Source organism: Diadema antillarum, unplaced genomic scaffold, assembly GCF_040938485.1.
Source record: "Diadema antillarum isolate AM-2024a unplaced genomic scaffold, OU_Dant_1.0 seq00000645_RagTag, whole genome shotgun sequence".
Lineage (NCBI taxonomy): Eukaryota > Metazoa > Echinodermata > Echinoidea > Diadematoida > Diadematidae > Diadema > Diadema antillarum.
The window spans coordinates 276,830-289,680 of NW_027271559.1; the positions used below are offsets into that span (position 1 = coordinate 276,830).

Genomic DNA, 12,851 nt, shown 5'->3' on the forward strand with positions numbered 1-12,851 from the left:
AAAAAAAAGAAAACAGCCTGCAGAGTCTCATCAAATTACGTCTCAAAGGTAAACCTGAGATCGGTTAGTATCGGTAGTCCAGAGAAATAAACTGAAGTGAACGAAATTTCTTTAGAAACTACGAATATTCAAAAAAATACAATTCGTATTTGATAAATCGTTACGTATACCTTTGCATTTATCAAAAGGAAAATGAGTTGGGGGTGGAATGATTTACCAATTATTAGACGACATATTTGCACCTTATGTCAAAGATAAGCACATCTCAAGAACCATGAAGTCATCTGTCGCCTATAAAATGAGTATTTTACGATATCATCCGATAAAATAAGATAAAGAAAGGGAGAGAGAGGGTATTTGCACAAAAAGGTTTGCCACCCCAGGGAGACTAGCCTGCACCCAGCAACACCCTTGATACCATATTGAAGTACAGTAGGCCTATATAGCAAATAGACAACCTCACGTCATACGACCACGCCCACAGTTTCCCTACGACCGACCTACAATAGTGGGACGTCCAATCAAGCAAGAGATACACTAGACTGTTGAACCTTAAAAACATGTACATGATAATGACCATTTGCATACATGACAACTCCATTCCACGCCACGCCACATCACACTATTTTATAAGCAGCTATCGTTGCTCACCGATTGATAGTGATTGGATTTCAAAGTCGTAAGGAATAGTCATTTCTGGTTTTGTGTGTCCGCGTTCTCTCACTCAAGCCCATTTTGTAGTTCACCTGCTTGACGAGACGATCTGAGGGTGTGGCTGGCTAAAGGAGTGTGAATACTCGAAGAACACGAGTCTAGATTTCTGTCTTATCATCCAGTTTCTTTTCTCACTAGAAACCATGATTATCACGTGTTTCTTTCTCATTTGTCTGGCCTCGTTCTCACAAGCCTACGTGATTGAGACGACACCTTATTGTTCCATGAAGCAATATACGGTAACTCAGGGTAAGCACTAACATCTTCATTTCATTACATTAAATCATTTCGTTTATTTCATATTTTACAAACAATGACATTGTACAAACGTATAGGAAGAGAAAAGAACAAATGATACATACATATTCTCCATACGTTGAAATATTATACAAGTACAAAGAAATTGAATTGAGGAAGAAATGAATAAACATAATGTTATTTACTGCATGATGTTGAAAATCGAAAATGGCGGGGAATGTTCCGTATGGCTCCAAAGCATTTCTGTATTTGAAATAAACAATAAATCAGTGGCGGCTTGCTGTATATATTGTGGCAGTACACATGCATGGGCCAAAACTACTGGAAGGAATTGTAGATTTTAGTTTAGCTATATGTGAGTTCCATGCTTCTTTTTAATGGTGGAAAGCCACACGTACATTTAAGACATGCTGGAGGTATGCACAAGGGGAGAGTTGGTACGATGAAGTCAAATATTACAGAATTCATTTATTAGAAGCTTTATGTATAAAATTTTTCTTTGATACTTCAATCAAAGTGTCGTTCTTTTCTTTTTCTTTTTTTCTTCAGCCAGAGCACTCCAGGTGATGTCTTGCCTTTATACATAGTGCAATGAATATTTAAAACACATATGACAGACATATACAGACAGGAACATCAACGTTCAAGTCCCAAAACTGTATCAGGGAATCATTCGGATTTCAGAAAATACGACGTATGTATACGCAAGTGACAATTATATCTGTTGTAAATAGTGAAAAAGAACCAGCCTTGTTCTATGTCTTTACATATCGTGGAAGTTTCACACAGACATAGACATAATTCCTTCAAATATCATTACTGCACTTTTAGATTTTTCGTTGTTTCTGAAAAACAAAATGTGATCAATGTATTAGTTGAGATGTGTCAGTGTCGCTAAAAGTCTTCGAACTGATTATACTTCTGTTTAGATGTCCATTGCGTAACTCTATGTAACTCGCGAAACACGTACGTAAGAAAGACGTTCAGACGGCTATCCTATCCTCGAGGATATAGCTATCGTCCAGGATAAGCTCTGGCCTCCGAACTATATACGACGCGTGTTCACATGATGAAGCTTATCCTCGAAGGCAGCTAACCTCAAGGATAGGCTCACTACCCCTTCCTCCGCCCCCCCCCCCCCCCCCCCCCGTAGTTGTGTCTAAACGATGCTATAACTACGAGTGGAGACCTCCAACCTCCAAACCCCTGCGGCTCGTTAATATCGAGAGCATTACTCTGAGTAATTATACATGGCATGTATCTCGTGGATATCTTTGAGTTAACTTCAGTTTTAACAGCTATCAGCGAGTGTGTCTACACTTTGTGCTTAACTACGAGCTTATCCTTGAAGATATCCTCGAGGTTTAGGATCACCGTCTGAGTGTAACTATTATTTCGTCACTCGATTGTTTTGTCCATGGTACTATGCCTATCATTCTCATAGTGGGCATCCAGTCCAACTCAGGAAGCGTGGTCGTGAGAGGAAGACATCGTGCGCTCTCAGCTCTTGATTACGTCAACGAGCGATACTACACCAACTATACCCTTTCTGTACTCGACTCCACGGGAAAGACTTTGACTATCGGATACGAGCTCATTGTAGATGTGCCAAATGTGAGACCAATAGTACTCCGTAGTTTTAAAGGCATAATCTGCCATTTTTTGCTTAAAAATAGTTCTAAAATGTGAGTTTGATAGGGATAGAACAAACACTGCAAAAATTTCAATCCATATAATCGATGTATTGTATTGTTAAATACCCAAAATGTGAACGTAGTTATAATCAAAATGTTTCCAGACTTAACCGTCTGCAGTTATGGTTTAAAGAGAAAAATAATGATACAGGTGTATCTCGTTAATAGGCTTTGTTGCAAAAAACAACAACAACAAAAAACCCAAAACTGTCATATGGTAGAATGGTAGGATGTTTTGTGACGCAACAAACCTACACATATGCATCAAAATAATGTGATATCTTGAAATTCTTTTAAATCACTGTCCCCCAAGGTGAAAAGGACCTTTAAGATTCTATGGAGCGAGGGAACGTGTGTTCTACATGTCTGTGCTATTAGTGTGTGTGTCAATCATTTTGCAGTCACCTCGACTGGTTTAAGATACCACCTGTCACATTCGATACACTCTTTTTCAAATCGTCATTTGATGTCACCGATAATGCGATACTTTAACGTACATTGCTTGATTGTGGAAAAGCAGATTCATGTGCTTCATCTCTCCCTCTCTCTCTCTCTCTCTCTCTCTCTCTCTCTCTCTTATTGCGTAATGTTTTATCGGATATATAGTTTGCAAGATGTGTAAGCAAGCAAAATCATCACCAATCGAATGTAATCCTACTAAAAATCTTCACTGAAGTTTAATTGTATCATCGAATTCAGCAATGACCACGACAGTACGTACACTTATATTTACGTAATTATGTATTACTTATGAGTACTCTTGTATACAGTTTCATGTGAAATTTCTTTCATTTCGTCGTGATCGTTTCTTTTGACAAGTTGAAAAATGAAACAAACTGAAACTGAATGAGAACATTCTTCTTTTTTTCTTCCACATCAGGGAGCGAATTATGTGATCCAGAGCGGAGAATGCAGAAAGTACCGTCTGCCGGAACAGCTTCAAAGCAGCTTCACCCCATGCCTCAATGGTAGGACATCTCACCACCCCTCCTCCACCCCTCCCCCTTGTTCTCTTACATTATATAATATTAGTAAGAATTATTTCGATTGCACCTTGTGGAAGAACGCTTCGACTCTGCAGAAAGTGCAATCAGGCTATGATGAAATGAAAAATCTAAGCAGAACACTCAGTACACAGGAAAGAACTAGATAGGCACTATATGTGTGTCTGTATGTGTGTTTTCCTAGACTGCTTTGGTCTATCACCTCTTGAAGTCTGTGTTAAGTAGTGGAAGGGTTATACATGCTGATCATTCATACATGCTGTTCATTTCGGCCAATTAGTGTTTGTACCGTTACATTCTTATGTTAGGATCTATTGTGAGCATTGTTGAGTTTTTTATTTCATATGTATTTTAAAACAAGTACTGTTTATAGTATGAGTTGTATAATCAGCATCAATATCAAAGATAAAAAGAATGATCCAATGGTAGGCCTATATAGATCAAGTTAGCATAAACACGCTTTGCTGGTATATTTGTGCTGTCGTTTGTTTTTCATGTTCCAGTCATTCGCGTCCTACATCGTTGCTGTATAGTGGAACACTCTTTTTCATCATCATAAACAATGATTTACTTTTTGTTGTTGTTTCTACAATGGCAAAGTGTGCATTGTTCTTTTGTCGCTGTAATATCACTCGTACATGTGTTTTTGTATTTCATTCGATGAATACTTTGTCCTTTCAGCTTGTTTAAAGTTGAATTGATGAAGGTATTACCTTGTATAATGTTCTTCCTTCTGTTGATGGCAAACACAAACAACAATTGAATTGAATTGAATCTATACGTGCTTAACATTTCGACATCTTCCTTTTACTTAAAAGTGAACATCTCTTTTCAGAGATTCCTTCCCGGTCATGGGAGATCTTTAAACAGGCTGAACTGGCCCTCAAGCTTCCAAAGAAGATGCTCGATCGAATGTGATGATACAGACATCTCTAGCATCATGACTTGACTGAGTTAGATGAATATTTAGACATTTTTTTTTTCATAAAAAAGAAACATGAATGTATATCATTCCGTAGAAAAGTGAAGAAAAAACTAGCCTAACTGTAACAAAACTTATGTAAAATTTTTAAACAGTTTTCCTTGATAAAAAATCTCGTTTCCAGAACGTGATCTAATTTCAACAGTGTTTTGATACAATTTTTACATCTGAACAAATGCCAGAAGGTACTTCCATAAACCAGTAAGGAATGTCATTGCCCTATCTATTATCAGTGCGATTATGTCTTGCCGAAGGTATACTCATCACTTCAACTTTTCCAACATTAAAGAGAAGTCAGCGAATTCGATTCCCCGTGATTTACATCGCAAAAATCCCTTTTGAACAACATACCGGCTTCATTAGCTTTTTTGAATGGAGATATTCTTGCGAGACACCTTCAATCCAGCGTGACAAAAGTATTTAAAAGTATTAATCTAGGGATTATCCTCCTAATTCTAAATGAGTTTTGTAAGAATACCTGTATTAATCGTTTTATTTCTATCAATAGATATGGCCAAGGAGGTACTAGGCGAGCTCGCCCAGTACCTCCTTGGTATAGCACCCATACCATTTACAACACAAGGATGCCAATCAAACAAACAAGTATTCATATCTCATTCGTGTTGTACTTTGAAGGTATGATGATCGCTGAAAGCACGTCCTATAATCTGGGTGGATTCAAAGGTTCTCCGAATGCGATCAGAGAGGAGACTTTTAAAATGAACCTTGATGTGACCGACGGAGAAAACGAAGGAATGACTGGTCAGCTATGGCTGTCGTATGCCAAAAACCCCGACGATCCTGAGACTTACCTCTTACTCAAAGAAGAGATGTTGGGATCTCTCCAACTTTCTGAATCATCAGAGCTCAGTGAGTCTTTTTTCCCTGCATGTATCTCATCACTTCGAATTCTTTGGATGTTTTTTTCTTTAGATGAGCACATGTTTTCACCATTATTAATATCAACATTTTTCCCTATCTCACTATAGCACCACGCGTTGCAATTACATTACAGGCTTTGTCATAAACTGCTTGAAATACAGTTATTGTTGCCCATTTCCCAAACAATCTACATGCTGGGAAAATCCCCGTGACATGATAGCACGGCGGAACGCGTGTAGTGCTCAGCGATGATGCAGGTGATAATAATAGAAACAATAAGAATAACAATGATAATGATAAAAAGAGAATGATTGTTATTATTATAATAATCATGATTATGATGATGATGGTAATAATATTTTTTATATCAAGCAGTAAAGATATCCGAAGATACTTTACAATCATTTTAATGATTTTGACTCTCAATCATACGTGATCTCAATGTCTATAGCTCTGTTTTTATCATACAGTTTCATTCAGTTCTGAATACGTGGACTATGAGATAGGGGTTGATGAGAAAAGATTCAACATTCCCCAGGACTGCCCTGAAGAGTTCGATGAGGTAAGTTGTGTATTCATTCATGCAATTTCATTTTAATCGAGAAATACTAAATGATGTCAGATTTAGTGTATCACCTGAAAGGTACGTGGATATCCATTTGATAGAGTGACTTGTGCGATTCATTGGAACTTCAGCTCGCTACAAACACACATACACACACGCACACATACGATAGAATAAGGGTTTTCTGGGACTTGCAATGGACAGGGCTTTTTTGTGAGTCATTATGATCTACAATAAAAATTTACATGATTTCGAATAGAGCTGCCATTATCATATGAAGCAAATGATGATAAAGATTATATTCCAAGTACTTCCCTCAATTTCCACTAAAAGTGATAACAAAGGTATGCAGAGTCGTGCGCACATGAACGGGTTTGAAATCATGATTATCAATCAATCTGTCGATGCGCCTGTGTGCTGCCTGTGTGTGTTTGTTTATCATTATTATTATTGAAGTTGTTAATTGTTGATACATGATATATTATTTTTCTTTCAACTCTAGGGCAATTTCAATGGCCACAACAGATACCGCCGTTCTCTCTCGACCAAGTCATTCCAGGCAGCTCGCTACGCCGCTCTCAAGCTACTTACACCATAATCCTCGTGACACTTTCTTCTCTCGTCTGTCTTACCGCAACACAATAACATCCTTTTGACCATTTAAAGTTAAAAGATACACACGCAACCACTTTACCATCTGTCATAGTGTTACTTTGTCATTTATCATTATTTAAAACCCCCTACACTGATATCTCGTCCACGAATAACCAAATAAGAACAGAAGAAAATCGTTGACAGAAATCTGCAGTATGAAGGTATTTGCATGCACTTAAGCAGTAAAGGTTTATTCATATTTGTCTCTTGAATATAGGCCTGGTACACCCGAACAATTCATTAATATTTCTTTAACGGTACGAGCACTGTGATCAAATTGAATAAACATATTGTAATATCAGCACTGAGTATAGAATGTTCTGCTGAGTTAACAAAAACAAAAACAAAAACGAAAATGAAAACCAGAAAGTCCGCTTTGTTTGTTACTCCTTCCTTCGTGGTTAGGACTCCAACCAATTAAGGTTTGATGCTTATCTTGAATTACACTTTCACAGTTCATGAAAAAGGTCTATAGATATTAAAATCGAGGTTTTCAAAATATGTAGCAATTTACGTTGACATGACGATCATCCAACAAGAAATTTGGATCTAGGCCCTACCTGACAAGAGTATCACAAACATTTTGTATTGTTACTTACACGTTATTTAAAGCAAGACAGTTATGATATACGGTCGAAATACATTGAAATACTGTTTCATCGCTCACAAAGTTTCACAGCATTTTTATTTCTCTCTGTCTGAAAAAAAAAGAATGACACATGTCACATGTCTCTTGATTTCTGATCAACAAAGAATAACTTGTCAGTTCAATTACAAATGAACCCACATATTCACAACTTTGTGACTAACCTTATATGGAAGATTCAGTTCACAAGTCAGAAATAAAGAAGTAAGAAAGTGTTGAAAGTAAGAAGGTGTCGATGCTGGAAAAGAGAGAAGGCAAGTTTGTTTTTGTTTTGTTTTGTTTTTCATTAGTTTTTAATCAGTTTCATCAAGCAATTGCTTTACACAAAATGCCAGCAATATGGGTTATCTGTAGATATACCGTTTCTATGCGTAGCTGCATTTTTTAATGTCCTTTTGCTCTATGCAAGAACTTGTTTATTTAATTGTATTGTTTAATGCATAACAATATTTTTTATCTAAACAAAACTTTGAGTAAAATAAGACTTCGTATACAGCTTCTTCTCAATCCACGTACATTAAACCTCAATCAGTTCACAACTTCTTAAGACGTAGCCTTCTATTTTGCCACCTTAATTTCGGCATTCTTTGAGTAAACACAAATGACATTGATTACGGCCAACGCAGTCACTTTCTTTGACACATTACTTTTAACCTTGCAAAGTAGGTAATGTCATTCCATGGAGAATAGGAAAGACGCGATACAGTACTTTAGTTTTGAATCGAAAAGTTACGTAATGCTACAAAAACCAGTCAAGTTTCCATGGTGATACGTGTGTGTATTATGGCACTTGTTGACAAGAATACATAGAAAGAAACAGAGTTTGGTTAAAGAAATTGGGTTTAGCTGGTTAACTTTTTTTCATAGATGATTTATTCAAACATGTAGTGTGGTATCATTCTTTAAATCGATGTATTTGATGCGTTCGTCGAAGGGGGCGCTTGTCAAACTTGTTTTCATCTCCCCGCACCTTATGGTGGGTAGTGACCGGCAGCATCTCACCATTTGGCACAGGACCGAGGTTGTAATCACAAAGACCAGTGCAAGGGCGATGGATAGTCCACAGACAATGGCTAGGGACACTACAGTCGCACTGTTCTCAGGAATCACGACTGTACGAAAATAAACAGATTTACAGTAAACCTCGCATGAGTCGAAGCTCTCGGGACTGACGAAAATGCGTCGACTTAAGTGAAATTCGACTCTCGCGAGAGTCGATTTTTTTTCGACTCACAGTTATGTACATGTATTATAGTACATTTGCATGCATGTGTGTGTGTGTGTGTGTGTGTGCGTGCGTGCGTATGTGTGTTTGCATTCAAATTTGTCTGTTCTTGAAGATAATGTTTTTTTTTGTTCTAAATTGAACATGGAATTTGTATCAATACTAGTAGTTAAACGTAGTTCTGAGAATGTCTGCGCTGTAATGTGGCAATGTGCCGATGTGCTATGTCTATGGTGCAACATCTCTGTCAACCTACCCTGAGACAAACACTCTCCCAGGCCCATCCCACCTCCATTGAACAAAACTATACAGCCAGCCAGGCACGCACAAACAAGCTCCGCCCACTTGGCCTGTCACTAAAATATTAAAGCAGCGATTGGTTGACCAAGGAGTTCTGGCTTGACATGGATAAACCGTTAGTATGGATGTGCTGTGTGTATGGATAAAGTATATGGATCGATGTACTGTGTGTAAACATGTACTAGTATACATGTGTATGTATTCGACATGCGTGCAGAGCGGTACGGTGAGTGTGCATGCTTACCTGCAGCAGGCCAGGGACGGGGTTCTGCGACATGCCGATTTTTTTGTTCTCCTCTAAATGTAATGAGAATGCCAGACAAATCTTCTTCGGCTCAAGTGATGTAAACTACGTGTATTTTGTACAAAAGGGACTAAATGTTTTACTTCGACACAGCCGAAATTCGACTCTCGTACTTCGGCTTATCCAAATATTTCTTAGAGAAAATACATAGGGAAAAATCGGGACTTTTTATTTTGCTTCGAGTTAAGTGATTTTCGACTCACTCGACGTCGACTTATCCGAGGTTTACTGTATTTGATTTCTGTTAAAACCTCGTCTATTCTTTAGTGGATTCGGAACTGATAATTACAAGTACTGCAGTGCAAACGTTTTTTTTGGCAATGAGTACAACCGAAAATGCATGCCGCAATATTGTAATAATGATAATCAGAAAGAGCAATATGCCTCATACAGCTGGGTGGGTTACGTTTAAAGTCTCTTGAAGTGCAAAATATTATTCACAATTTCATGTGTATACGGTTTCTCTCTACCAATTGGCAAAACACTAATTTTGGTCCAACAAGAAAATGCCAAATTGATCATCTTTATAAAAAGGCATTTTCTTTAGATAATTTTGCATCCATATCAACTATTGTCTAGCGTTCCTATATTTCAAAGACACAAAAACAAATGTGAATTTCTTTAATTTCTCCTTGGAAAATGAAAACAAAATCTTTTGTTGTTTGAATGTATTCTGCATGGTGAGGTGTGCATGGGCGGGGGTTGGGACTTTGCTGAGAGTCCTTGCGAGTTAAAGAACTGGTTTAATTCGTTCCAGGTATAGCTCTAACATCAGCTGAGAAAGCTTGATGCAAGTTTTAGAAACTATGCAGTAATTGCTCAGCGGGTAGCAACAAATAGCTGAAAGTCTCACCATTTTGTAGGCCGTTTTAATCACGCAGGAACTTTTACAGCGGTGGATCCAGGGGAGCGCACCGGACCCCCCCCCCCCTTATTCTTTGTTAAAACAAAAGAAATAAAGAGAAAAACGGAGGTTACGCATGCCCTCTCTGATTTTGTAAAGGCGCCCCCCCCCCCCTTTTACGGAATTCCTGGATCCACCCCCTTTTTTACCAGCTGTTGCAATGTAAACCAGTTAGCAATACATGCCATAACCCTTATAGATGGTGATATGAACATGTATGAGCTTAAATAGATAAAAACAATATAAACATTTCAAAGGACATATGAAATAATATTATGTACTATCATGGAGATATGGGCGATATTTCTCATACCACAACGAATCGCTGCATCTGCACTGTTCATCTTAGTGCAGATGTCAGGTGAAGGATTCGCGGGACACGAACTTAAAGAGCGTTCCCAACCATCGCAGTTGACGTACGCAAGATGAAACGGTCTGCTGCCATTGACTCGGGGGACGCTGTAGGCCTGAGCACCGTACGACTGGTAACCGAGCTGTCGACACGCCACCTCTGCATCCCGCGAGTCCCAACCACTATCACACACAGTACCCCATTTTTCCTCGTGAAATATCTCCACCCGACCTTCGTGATACGTAGATCCGCCTACCAAACGAATCGGCGCATCGTAGGTAATGGACCAGGGTGGGCTGGTAGGAACCTCGATATCACCTGTGTCGACGAAATGATGAAAAGGGGTAAAAGTTGTAAGTTAAGAGCGAGGAGAGTATAGAAAGTAAGAAATGAATCTCAAAAATCAGTTTCGCGATTCTCGAGACTCGCTTTAGCGCCTTAGAGGAAAATAACTCCGACCATTAAACTTCACAAAAGCTTTTTGCTTCTGACTGGAAGGCATGAAAGTGCCTTTCAGTGCGATGATAAAAACTCGCCAATCTACCTTTTTCTCATATTCATAACAAGGTGACCGAGACAGTGTAGCCATTTATCTTTCTCTACCTTTCATTTTTAAACAAGGAACATTTATATGATATGCAACATGATATGAATCGCATATGAGCAAGTCGCCCATAAGCGTAGGAACTTAAACCAGTTTTGCGAAGTTATTTTCTCCTCCATCCGGATCTGATCTACTGTGTATTATTATACCTCTTGGTCATTCCTGTAACTAGTATAACATTACAGACAGCTGGATTGGGTGAGATGCCCAGCTTGTTTCATAGCCTGCCGTCTAGACAGTCTTTCTATTATTAGTTTGGTTGACTTTTGTCTGTACTGTTCACGAGGGTTTTGGGGAGTTCATCTCACTGATTGCCAGTGAACCAGCTGGAGTTTCAGCTTTTATTACGGGTACACGATTTTACACCATTTTTTCCATTAAAGTGAAATGACACAGAAAAAACTGAATCGTTTGCAACATCACTGCCATGTTGATACTTTTCAATGATCAGAGGGAAAGGGTCGTATTTTCTGATTATCAACCAAAAGTATGGTAATTAATCAAGATTATAAGATTGTGATATGACGACTTCACTTCGTATCATTTGAATATTTTGGACCAATATGTCTGATCCGTCAAATTTCTTTCTTTATGTTTGATTAGCTCTAATTAGTAAAGTCACATGAACATGGGGGGGGGGGGGCTGTACTACGATCAAGAGAGAGGGGTTTTATCAATAGAGATGAGCTCGAATAAATCGCACATTGAACGCCAGCATCATCCTGGTGCCCACAGTCAGGGTTGTACCATGGAGGTAGATTTCTACCTCCATGCAGGGAGGTGCTGTACCATCCGTCGGAGGGACACCTAGCTAGACTCGACTCCCAGCCGTAACATCTAACGTTGTCAAGTAGAATGGATCCTGATCCTTGTCCGTACGCCCCTCCACTCACAGCCCGTGCGTAGCTTGTGGAATATCCGAGCTGTCTGCAGACGACCCGGGCATCATCGTCATCCCAGTTATTATCACACACCGTGCCCCAGTCTCCATTGGAATTGATCTCAACACGACCCTCGTGGTACGAGCTCCCTCCGACAAGGCGGATGCTGATGGGCGGGGAGGTGGTGGCCGGGTCATACCAATCTGATTAGAGACAGAGAAAGTCCATGCTGATAAAATGGTATTTATTATGAAATGAAATACCATAAACTTTAAGTCAAATGCACCAGTGATGTTTCACATGCTGAAACATCATTACAAAGACTTGCGTCAAGACAGTTTATATTCGAGAAAGAATGCCGTGCACAACAGCATTGAATGGATCACAGTTTCTATAACATGTGGTTTATACATTGTTGACGGAAAACAATCTAATACGCGGTCTTGCTGGAGGCTGTGGGTATTGCTTCCACCTGACGGGAAAAACGGAGGAAGAGAACACCAAGACTGCATAATCAATCACAATCAGCAAATTGCCAATTCTCCAACGATCGCAAAGTGTTAATGTCTATATATTTCATTTTCGACTTTAGAATCTAATATGGATTCAGGTACATGTGCATCACCAATATCTTTCATGTATTTGGATACCTCTTGCGAGAATTCGTTTTTGTATCCCTTCTGATAGTCTTGAAATCATCAATATCGTGAATATCATTCGAATCCTGAGAACAGCTTGATCTAATGTGCACGATGGTCTTTTCTTTTTGTGCGACTCGCTTCAATTCATTTATTATTGCATCGATTTTACTGGCATTTGTTATACTCTCTCAAACTCGCTGTGGCTATTTCAATTTAAAAAAAACGATTATTTTAAATCAAT

The 12,851-nt window shown here is 38.7% G+C and overlaps 2 protein-coding genes across 2 annotated transcripts in view; one reads left to right on the forward strand and one right to left on the reverse strand.

The window, feature by feature from the left end:
- The first annotated feature begins 598 nt into the window (after positions 1–598).
- Positions 599–7,423, forward strand: LOC139736420 (uncharacterized). The gene is made up of 6 exons (XM_071647172.1): positions 599–963; positions 2,417–2,586; positions 3,547–3,634; positions 5,289–5,522; positions 6,005–6,096; positions 6,602–7,423. Exons 1-6 carry the CDS (start codon positions 858–860, stop codon positions 6,695–6,697), a joined length of 786 nt encoding a protein of 261 aa, XP_071503273.1. The 5' UTR covers positions 599–857; the 3' UTR covers positions 6,698–7,423.
- A 3,375-nt stretch (positions 7,424–10,798) lies between these two features.
- Positions 10,799–12,851, reverse strand: part of LOC139736424 (scavenger receptor cysteine-rich domain-containing group B protein-like) — a 28,757-nt gene continuing 26,704 nt past the window's right edge. Inside the window, exons 6-7 of the mRNA XM_071647175.1 lie at positions 11,878–12,138; positions 10,799–10,802 (exon numbers count right to left, since the gene is read on the reverse strand). Of these exons, the coding sequence (XP_071503276.1) occupies positions 10,799–10,802; positions 11,878–12,138 (265 nt within the window). The remainder of the gene's footprint in view (positions 10,803–11,877; positions 12,139–12,851) is intronic.

What these genes read in the sequence shown, in the direction of transcription:
- LOC139736420 (XM_071647172.1), top strand. Translation starts at nt 858, where the DNA reads ATGATTATCACGTGTTTCTTTCTCATTTGTCTGGCCTCGTTCTCACAA. An exon ending in GCAATATACGGTAACTCAGG is followed by an intron (nt 964 to 2,416) that starts GTAAGCACTAAC and finishes TCATTCTCATAG; the next exon opens with TGGGCATCCAGTCCAACTCA. An exon ending in TCATTGTAGATGTGCCAAAT is followed by an intron (nt 2,587 to 3,546) that starts GTGAGACCAATA and finishes CTTCCACATCAG; the next exon opens with GGAGCGAATTATGTGATCCA.